The sequence below is a fragment of the Colobus angolensis genome, unplaced genomic scaffold, assembly GCF_000951035.1.
Source record: "Colobus angolensis palliatus isolate OR3802 unplaced genomic scaffold, Cang.pa_1.0 Scaffold319, whole genome shotgun sequence".
Lineage (NCBI taxonomy): Eukaryota > Metazoa > Chordata > Mammalia > Primates > Cercopithecidae > Colobus > Colobus angolensis.
This window is the reverse complement of record NW_012116477.1, coordinates 1,082,333-1,093,105: the sequence shown is the minus strand read 5'-3', so window position 1 is coordinate 1,093,105 and position 10,773 is coordinate 1,082,333. Positions and strand designations below refer to the sequence as shown.

Below are 10,773 nucleotides of genomic sequence, written 5' to 3'. Positions count from 1 at the left end.
ACACACACACACACACACACACACAGCAAAAAGGTAACACTGGCCTCTGAAGACACCAAAGACCAAAGGAAAAGTAGTTCTTTTTTTCATCTCAATCATGATTCAGAATCTTAGAAAAACAAGAGAAATCTGAATTCCAGTGCAATTCATCCACAGAAGAGATAAAGTACCATGAGAAAAAGGGGCCGAGAAGCACAAAGCATTCCATGACAGATTTACCCTCACGGAAAAAGCTTTGCACAGCCCTAAAACAAATACATCCAAGTCCAGTGGGAGCAGAGGAGTGGGCGACAGGCATTAAAGCCTCCAGAGATGCCGACATGAACATCAGGGGCCTCAGGCAGGACTTGCTTCTCAGATCGTCAGCATCTGGAGCTTGTTCAAATTTGAATTCCGCCGGGCACGGTGGTTACGCCTGTAATCCCAGTACTTTAGGAGGCCAAGGCAGGCAGATCGCTTAAGGTCAGGAGTTTGAGACCAGCCTGGTCAACATGGTGAAAACCCTGTCTCTACTAAAAATACAAAAACTAGCCAGGAATGGTGGCGCACCTCTGTAATCCCAGCTACTTGGGAAGCTGAGGTACGAGAATCGTTTGAACCCAGAAGGTGGAGGCTGCAGTGAGCCGAGATCACACCACTGCACTCCAGCCCAGGCGACAGAGCAAGAAAAACGAAAAAGGCTTGGCACGGTGGCTCATGCCTGTATTCCTAGCACTTTGGGAGGCCAAAGGATCACTTGAGGTCAGGAGCTCAAATAAAATAAAATAAATTTGAATTCCATCAAATACCCACAGGTTACTGGTTCCCAGTCCATAGCTACCAAAAATATGGCCCTCTCTGACATCGCTATCCCACAGTATCATTCCCAAAGGGAAAAACAGACTAAACCTGCCAAGCCACAGAAAGAAATGATGACAAACCTGGTCACTTACTATGGTACATGTCCAAGTAGATCAGGACAATCACCCAAACCGACCCTCCCTCCCCCTCTGTCTTTCTGCACACAATTCCCATCTCAGAAGCTGGCCAGGGGGTGCAACATTTTTCACTCCTAAAAAGCCTGGTTCAAATGTCAACGGTCACAGATGAACTGGGTTTTATAGCTTGAGCTGTTTCACAAACACCCTGCAGACTGGAAGGAGGAGCCTCCCAGGTGACAAATCCCACCGCCTAAAAAAGGGAGAAAGCAGCACCAGGACAGGGAAGGTGACACTCTAGCATTCTTTCATTTGTGAACTTTGGAAAAGATTTTCATTGTGCCATCCCCCAACTGTCAGGAACCGCAGGCTCACCGATACTTGCAAATTAGTCCAGAACTTTAGGAGCCCCATTCTTCCTAAAATGAATTTAAAAAATAATGGGGATTCCTCCCGATGTTGGTAGAAGAGTTAAATGGTTAAAAAAAAAAAAATTCTGGGAAGCACTCTGGCCATAGTTGCCATGAGTCTTACACTCATTTAAAGCTGGGCATGGTGGCACATGCCTGTAGTCCTGACTACTCAGGAGGCTGAGGTGGGAGGATGGCTCGTACCCAGGAGTTCAAGGCTGCAGTGAGCCATGATTGTACCTGTCAAGAGCCGCTGCACTACTCCAGCCTGGGCAACATAGTGAGACCCCATCTCTAAAAAAAAATACTCAGCCGGGCGCGGTGGCTCAAGCCTGTAATTCCAGCACTTTGGGAGGCCAAGACGGGCGGATCACGACGTCAGGAGATTGAGACCATCCTGGCTGACACGGTGGAACTCCATCTCTACTAAAAAAAATACAAAAAAACCAGCTGGGCGAGGTGGCAGGCGCCTGTAGTCCCAGCTACTCAGGAGGCTGAGGCAGGAGAATGGCGTAAACCCGGGAGGCGGAGCTTGCAGTGAGCTGAGATCCGGCCACTGCACTCCAGCCTAGGTGACAGAGCGAGACTCTGCCTCAAAAAAAAAAAAAAATACTCATTCAATTTGACCCACAAAATATATGACTGCCTACTCGGGGCCTCACAACAGCCCCACTGTGGGGGTTCCATGGCACAGATCTGGAGGCACAGCAAGCCTAAGTAACTGCCCAAGTGTGGCGCTGGATCCCAGGATTGAGTCACACGCTATATACTGTGTCACACAAGCCTCCTCCCTAGCGGCCTGGGGCTGCTGTCTTGTTCAGCACTGTCCTCGCATTGCTAGTCTACTCAAAAGTATCTCTTGAATTCATAAACCCAATCACGCCACTTCTAGAATTATAAGGTGTAAGGATGTTCATTGCAAAATACTTACAAATATCATTGCTAAAAATTAGGAATAATCTAAGTTCCTACAATATGAGAAGTTCCAATTGTGAGAATAGTTAAGATATTATAATGGGCACATGCACAGGTAGCAATTCTTAAAGAATGTTTTTAATAATATTCAAGATGGTTAGAAAACAGAAATGATAAAATAGTAAGTGAAAAAAGGAGGATACAAACTATATCTATAGGAAAATTCACATTTTAAAAAGTAAATTAAAAGATATTGAAAGGTGGCCAGGGCCGGGCATGGTGGCTCAAGCCTGTAATCCCAGCACTGTGGGAGGCCGAGACGGGCGGATCACGAGGTCAGGAGATCGAGACCATCCTGGCTAACACAGTGAAACCCCGTCTCTACTAAAAAAATACAAAAACCTAGCCGGGCGAGGTGGCGGCGCCTGTAGTCCCAGCTACTCGGGAGGCTGAGGCAGGAGAATGGCGTAAACCCGGGAGGCGGAGCTTGCAGTGAGCTGAGATCCGGCCACTGCACTCCAGCCTGGGCGACAGAGCGAGACTCCGTCTCAAGAAAAAAAAAAAGAAAGAAAGAAAGAAAGGTGGCCAGGTGCTGTGGCTCACGCCTAAAATCCCAGCACTCTGGGAGACGGAGCCGGGAAGATCGTGCCACTGCACTCCAGCCTGGGCGACAGAGCAAAACAAAAACAAACAAAAAAACAAACAAACAAACAACACCTCAACAAAAAGACAAATAGACCAAGTAAAAACGGGTAAAGGATATGGATAGACATTTTTCCAAAGAAGATCTACAAATGGCCAATAAGTACACGAAAAGATGTTCAACATTAGGCATTAGGAGCCATCGGGGAAACACAAATCAAAACCACAATGAGACACCGCTCCACACTGACTAGGATGTCCAGAATCCAAAGAACTGACAGTAACAAGTATTGACCAAGATGTGGAGAAATGGAAACTGCCATACGTTGCTGGTAGATACACAAAACAGTGCAGCCACTTTTGGAAAACTGACAGTTTCTCAAAAGGTTAACTATAGAGTCACCATACAATGCTGCCAAGCCACTCCTAGCTATATACCCAAGAGAAACAGAAATCTACACCCACTCAAATACTTGTACACAATTGTTCATAGCAGCATTATCTATAACAGACAAAAAAAACCCAAACATGCATTAACTGACGAACGGATAAATAAAATGTAATATATCCATAAACAGCTTATTATTCAGTTATAAAAAGGAATGAAGCATTGATGCATGAATGCTTGAATTCATGAATGATTGAAAGCATGAACGGATGAATCTTGAAAACATTACACTAAGTAAAAGAGCCCGATCACAAAAGGCCACCTATTGTATGGTTCCAGTTGTTTGGAGTGTCTGTCATAGGCAAATCTATAGAGGTAGACAGTAGATTAGTGGGTGCTTTAGGGCTGGAGGAACGAGGAAGAGAAGGGGGTACAGCAGGAAAGTGGGTATAGAATTTCCTTTGCGGTGATAAAAATATCCTAATTTGATTGTGATGATGGTTGTAAAAAAAAAAAAAAAAATCCCCAAATATACTAACTATACTAAGAAGACATACTGACCAACGCAGTGGCTCACGCCTGTAATCCCCAACACTTTGGGAGGCCAAGGCGGGTGGATCAACTGAGGTCAGGAGTTCGAGACCAGCCTGGCCAACATGATGAAACCCCACCTCTATTAAAAATACAAAAAATTAGCCGGGTGAGGTGGTGGGTGCCTGTAATCCCAGCTACTCAGGAGGCTGAGGCAGGAGAATCGCTTGAACCCCGGAGGCGGAGGTTGCAGTGGGCCGAGATCATGCCACTGCACTCCAGTCTGGGCAACAGAGTGAAACTGTATCTCGGGGAAGAAAAAATAAAATTAAAAAGTCATACTTTAAATGGGTAGATTGTAAGAAATGTGTTTATCTTAATTAAGATCTTAATTATTTACCTCTTTTTTAAAGAATGTGGTTTAAATGGGACCTGGTGCCCCCGTTATGCTGGCCTTTTGAGTTACAAAACAAAATCTCTAACTTTCCTAATTCAGGCTATACCTCAAGTCCAAGGCTATTCTTTTTAGAGGAAGAGCAGTTCTCTCTTGTATTTGAAAATGTGTCTCCCAGCAGCCCTGCACCATCCTGGCTCCTACCTGCCCTGACACATGGCTTCCTTAGAAAACGCCTAATTCCAGCACAGAGAAAACAAGCAGGGCCTCCCCAGGCCTTGCCGCACCTGCCCAGGTTTACCTCATCGGGGCTGGATGCCTGGTACACGCGGCAGGAGTCTTCGTACTGCTTCTCAGCCTCAGCCTGGTCGGTCACACCATTGGACTCGTACACAGGAGTCACGTTGTGGCAGAGCGCGATGGCCTTCACGGCTTCGTGCACGCGGCTACTCATGGTCCGCCGGACCTTGGTGGTGAGCGTCGGGCCCTTCTGAGCGGGTGGGTCCTGGGACTGCTACAGGAAGGAGAAATGAATAAAGAAGATGACCAGAGGCGGGAATGGTTTGGAGGGTGTGGAGGAACAGCCGTGCAGCTATTGCTTTTCTTCTACTGTTACAACACACAGAACTCTTAGGTATATCTACGATGACACTGCAAATAAATGACACGCAATTTTCAGGGTTTGTCATTTATGCTTGGCCAAAAAAAAAAAAAAAAATTAAAAATAAACAGAGGGAAAAATTACAATTTAATGAACGAAAATGATTCTACCTGCAGACTGAGTGAATCTATCTTCCCTGGGCTGGTGTCAGGGGCTTTTTATTTATTTTTATTTTTTTCTTTTTGAGACAGTCTCGCTCTGTCACCCAGGCTGGAGTGCAGTGGCACGATCTCGGCTCACTGCAAGCTCCGCCTCCCGGGTCCACGCCATTCTCCTGCCTCAGCCTCCTGAGTAGCTGGGAATACAGGCACCCGTCACCACGCCTGGCTAATTTTTTGTATTTTTAGTAGAGACGGGGTTTCACTGTGTTAGCCAGGATGGTCTCGATCTCTGGTGTCAGGGGCTTTTGACAGAATGAGGACTCTACTGCACTGAAAGGGATCCCAGTAGTTCAGAGCAGGGCTTCCCCACTTGGGTACTCCTATGTTGGGGGACATTATAGGGTGTTCAGCAGCATCCCTGTCCTCCAGCCACCAGATACGCTGGATGCCAGCAGCACTCCCCTAGTTGTGACAAGAGATGTCACCAAATGTCCACTGGAGGCCAAAATCATCCTCGGCTTAGAACCACTGTTTAAGCTCACAATCTTCTTGGTTTACAACACAAGGCAACAACCTCATTGGGTACCCTATGCAAAGTACAACCATCAACAACAAGCAACTCAGGGCAGTCCAGCGAGGCATCAGGAACAGCCGGAGGAAACCTTGGCTGGATGGGACTCACTGCAAAATGGCACCTGGCCCTCCACTGAAGCTAGACTTTCAGGAGTAATGGTAACTGTGCTCAAGTTTTGCCTTGCAGGCTGACTTTAGACCCTGGCTCTTGCCTGAGAGGCAGCTCCATGGCACACATTGGCCTTCTCCATCCCTTCCTTTACAACTGGCAACACAGCTCAGCCTCTGAAGGGCCAGGAATGGGTTAAGTCTTGGAAAAATGGTTTAGAGCAACACGGTAAAAAGAGCACTGAAGGGAAACCAAAGCTGAGCCTTATTCTTGGATGGGTGGTAAGCAGCTAGGAGACCTGCAGCAAGCGACGCCTGTTCTCTGAGCCTGTTTCCTGTCAATGAGAGGAGTGAACTAGAGGTGGTTTTCAATCCATGCTCCACACTGAGCCCCAGGAATCCTGAGAAACCCACTCAGCACCACCAAGTGCAGCAGGATGGGAAACGCCGCCTGCAGCTCCGTTCCGGTGCCACACATCAGGTGCCACCTATGCTTCCTTTTTTTTTTTTGAGACATGAGTCTCACTCTGTCACCCAGGCTGGAGTACAGTGGCGTGACCTCAGCTCACTGCAATCTCCCCCTCCTGGGTTCAAGTGATTCTCCTGCCTCAGCTTCCCAAGTAGCTGACATTACAGGCACCCGCCACCAAGCGCTGCTAACTCTTGTATTTTCAGTAGAGATGGGGTTTCACCATGTTGGCCAGGCTGGTCTCAAACTCCTGACCTCAAGCGATCCGCCCACCTCAGCCTCCCGAAGTGCTGGGATTACAGGTGTGAGCTACCGTGCCTGGCCCCTACCTGGGCTTCCTTTGAAGAAAGGGTTCTACTGCTTTAGAATATAATGCAAATTAAGACCACTGCCGGAGAGGGGGAGGAAAGGCACGTAACAATCTACGGCTCATTGTTCAACACAAGCCAAATGCCCTCGCATCTGATCAACACCTGCCTGCATCTCCAGCTGTCCCTCATGCCATCTTCTTCCTGTTCCCTCCACTCCAGCCATGCTGGCCTTTCTGTTCTTTGGGCACTGCCAAGCTTCTTCCTGCCTGAAGGCCTCTGCACTGGCCATGCCCTCTGCCCAGAACCCCATCCCCCAGCTCACTGTAGGGCTGGCTTGCTCAGTCTCATCATTCAGGCCTCAATTCAACTTTACCTCCTCAAAGAGGCTCTCCCTGGACCCCCAGTTCATGGCACTCCGCTTGCCTTCCCATTGCAAGTCATGTTTCAGCAACACCGTGTGTTACTCTCTTCATTGTCTGAATTGGCCTATTTACCTGACGGTTCCCTCTCACTAGACCACAGAAACAGAAGGCTCACCTGAGTGAGTTACTCATCACTGTATTCTAGTACCCAGGGCAGTGTCTGGTATGCAACAGATATTTGCTGAACAATTAAACAAATTAATAACTTAATATTCCCAAGGCGGTGGTGGGGAGTCCTTAATTGACATGAATTTTTTTTTCATTTTCAAGAAGAAACAACTATGAAATCAACATCAGTTTCAGATTTTAAATCACAGATTTAGACAAAGGGTCACCTACAACAGTCTTATTGAATCCCACAGCTAACTGAATCATGGGGGCTAGAAATGTGTATGGAGTTACCAGATTCTACATTCTATTAAAAACATATTCATCCAACGGGAGAGAAGTGATCTGATCCTTTAAAATGAGTCGCACTTTACACCCATGACACCCGATTGCCCAAAATAGAGAACAGATGGGTTACAAGAAACAAGAAAATGACTTTCATTTAATTTTTTAATACTATTTTTAGTAGTAGCATTAGACTCCACAGGTAATTAGACAATTACTAAATTATTCTGGTCACTGCGGGGACACAGTGCTCTGGCTTCCTGCTCTGTTAACCTCTGGTGTCAGGAGCACACAAGTTTCACTTCCAGGCCAAAGGGCACTGCATGGTAACAATAATTAGAGTAATGAATCAGAACTCCGGTTTAAATGAATCATTATTTGCCGAGTGCTTTTAATTATAAAGAATTTAACTCTAAAATTATAAAGAAAAGATTTACAGAAAGGTTCTCTATTGGAGAGACTAAATCGAGAACTTTTTTTTTTTTCAATTCTGTAATTTACGTTCTAGCCACGAACATGTGTCTTCATTTCTGTCCGCATTCCTCAGCACCTGGACCAAATCGTTATTTAACATTAGGTGCAATAACAAGACCTTTGACAAAGTAATTACTGTGGTTGGCAAGTTTCAGTAACCACGGGTTTAAATGAAAAGCTGTACCGAGGGCATCCTTCATGAACTTCTGGATTTTGTAAAGCAATCTGATTTCATGTCTACAAAAGACAAATGCTTCCACTAATATTTCAAACATGGGATAACACAGAGCCACGGGATTTTGTATTCCAGGTGAAACAACTCCCAAGCAAGGCAAAGAGAGAACCACAGACGGTCAGATGTTCGCAAAGGCCTCACTTGCGGCTCAGGGGACCATCTGACAATGAATGAACTGGAAGACAACTATGAGAGCCTGACCAACATCACAGGCTACAGGTTCGATGCCTCCACCCACATATCTTTATTTCTCTCTTAAATTAATACTTTCCCACCTTTCCTACTAAAATGTTCCAGGAAGGAGAGGAAATAGTCATTGGTGTTGAAACTGCTTCTTTTAATTGTCAAATAAAGTCTTATTTGCACACCAAATGGTCATGCACATACATCCTTAAGGCACTGAAACTGACCAGGGGCTGTGTTTGGATGATGCCTGTCTTACGTCCCGGTCTTCAAACATCCTCACATTCCCCATATGGAAGAGTTTCACATTGTACAGTGTTTATCTCTAACCTCCTCCCCATAGGCCCTTTAACCTACACACATTTCTTCTTACTTAAAAAATACCAGGGGAAAACAAAAACAGATGTGGCATCCACAGAGGCAGGTTATGACTCTTTTTGCCCTGGGGAAAAACCACTGGTCCCCTTATGGAGGGAGGGAGGGCAGAACAGCTCCACACAAGGTCAGAAGTGACTTCAGAACAAGCACAGGTCACTACTGGGAGAGGAATTAAGGTCTCCAAATACAAAGGGCCCTGACTTGGGCCGCTGGGTGGGTGTCTCAGATCCTATAAAGCCCCCGAGTCATTTATAGCATCCCAGCCAATAAATGAGACACCAAGGCAGGGAAAATAGGCTTCCCTTTCCCATTAGTAATCCACAGCTAGGGCCATTTCCCGACAAGAACTCCAGCCTGTATTACAGAAAAGATTAATACAAAAATTAAACGTTGAGTCACCAGGAATGCCAATTTTCTTTCCAAATGCAGTTAAAACCTCACCACATATGGGCGTTCATACTATTAATGGATATTAGGAATGGGCTGCAGTTGATTGAAATACACTTTTTTTTTTTTTGAGACAGGGTCTCACTCTGTTGCTCAGGCTGGAGTGAAATGGCATGATCACAGCTCACTGCAGCCTCAACCCTGTGGGCTCAAGTAATTCTCCCACCTCAGCCTCCTGAATACTGGGGACCACAGGCGTGCACCACCATGCCCAGCCTTTTTTTTTCTTTTTTTTTTTTTTTGGGTAGATAAGGTCTCTCCCTATTTGCCAGGCTGTTTTCTAACTCCTAGGTTCAAGCCAACCTCCTGTCTTGGCCTCCCAAAGTGCTGGGATTACAGGTGTGAGCCACTGTGCCCAGCCAGAAATACACTATTAAAAATAAGGAATAGGCCGGGCGCAGTGGCTCACGCCTGTAATCCCAGCGCTTTGGGAGGCTGAGGTGGGCGGATCACAAGGTCAGGAGATTGAGACCATCCTGGCTAACACGGTGAAACCCCGTCTCTACTAAAAATACAAAAAGTTGAGCCAGGAGAATGGCGTGAACCCGGAGTTTGCAGTGAGCCAACATCGTGCCACTGCACTCCAGCCTGGGCGATAGAGTGAAACTCCGTCTCAAAAAAAAAAAAAAGAAAAGAAAGTTAAGGAATTTCTGTCATAACCCTAACCTGCCACCTCAAAAAAGCTCAGAGCTGATGACTCATTCACCTCAAAGGGCCACCATCACAAAGACAGGCTCAGAGCTACTACCTCCAAATGAATCAGCTGAGTTACAGGCTGATTAAGTGACTGAGTAAATCCAATGTTTACTGTTTTAGAGCAGACATCATCATGCAAGACAAAGACAATAAATTTCAATGTACCCATATATCACCATCATTCTCAACTTGGATGATTTTGCCTCTCGTTTGGTCATGTTTGGACACATAGTTGGTTGTCACAACTGTGAGGGGACAGGGGTGCTATAGGAATCTGTAGCGTGCTGCCAAACCTCCTGCAAGGCACAGGACAGCCTTCCATGACAAAGAATAATCCAGCCCCAATACATCAATAATGAGAAGCCTGATAGCCACTGAAACTAAATCCAGGGCTAGGACCAGGGCGAGTTAGTGCAGCTGAACTGTGCTAGCGCAAGGTTGGATCTTGCCTTCATTTAAAATTTCAGTATTTCGTTCTTCATGAATTTTTTGCACTTGAGTTTTTAAAATACTGCACTGCGACAGGTGTGGTGGCTCACACCTGTAATCCCAGCACTTTGGGGAAAGACGAGTGGATCACCTGAGATCAGGAGCTCGAGACCAGCTGGCCAACAGAGTGAAACCCCGTCTCTACTAAAAACACAAAACACAGCCAGGCATGGTGGCAGGTGCCTGTAATCCCAGCTACTTGGGAGGCTGAGGCAGGATAATTACTTGAACCTGGGAGGCAGAGGTTGCAGTGAGCTGAGATCGCGCCACTGTACTCCAGCCTGGTTAACAGAGCAAGACTCTGTCTCAAAAAAAAAAATTCACCAAAATGTGATTTGCTTTATTTATTTATTTTTTTTTTGGTACCCGGTTGAATTTGCTATGTCAGTTCTTCACTTGTCTTACTCTAGTCTGGACTGTGTTATGAAACCATTAAAAACCTTGACAAGAGTGAAAAGAAGGAAATTAAATAGTGTTATTCTGGCAGTGGTTCTTCACCAAGAATAACCAATAAAGATTTTTTCAAAATATAACACACCAGGTGCAGTGGCTCATGCCTGTAATCCCAGCACTTTGGGAGGCTGAGGCGGGCGGATCACCTGAGGTCAGGAATTCGAGATCAGCCTGGCCAACATG

At 46.0% G+C, this 10,773-nt stretch overlaps 1 protein-coding gene across 1 annotated transcript in view; it reads right to left on the bottom strand.

Moving 5' to 3' along the window:
- ATP9A (ATPase, class II, type 9A) overlaps positions 1-10,773 on the bottom strand; it is a 174,603-nt gene that overhangs the window by 63,044 nt on the left and 100,786 nt on the right. The window contains exon 13 of the mRNA XM_011951371.1: positions 4,499-4,711. Coding sequence (XP_011806761.1) covers positions 4,499-4,711 — 213 coding nt within the window. The remainder of the gene's footprint in view (positions 1-4,498; positions 4,712-10,773) is intronic.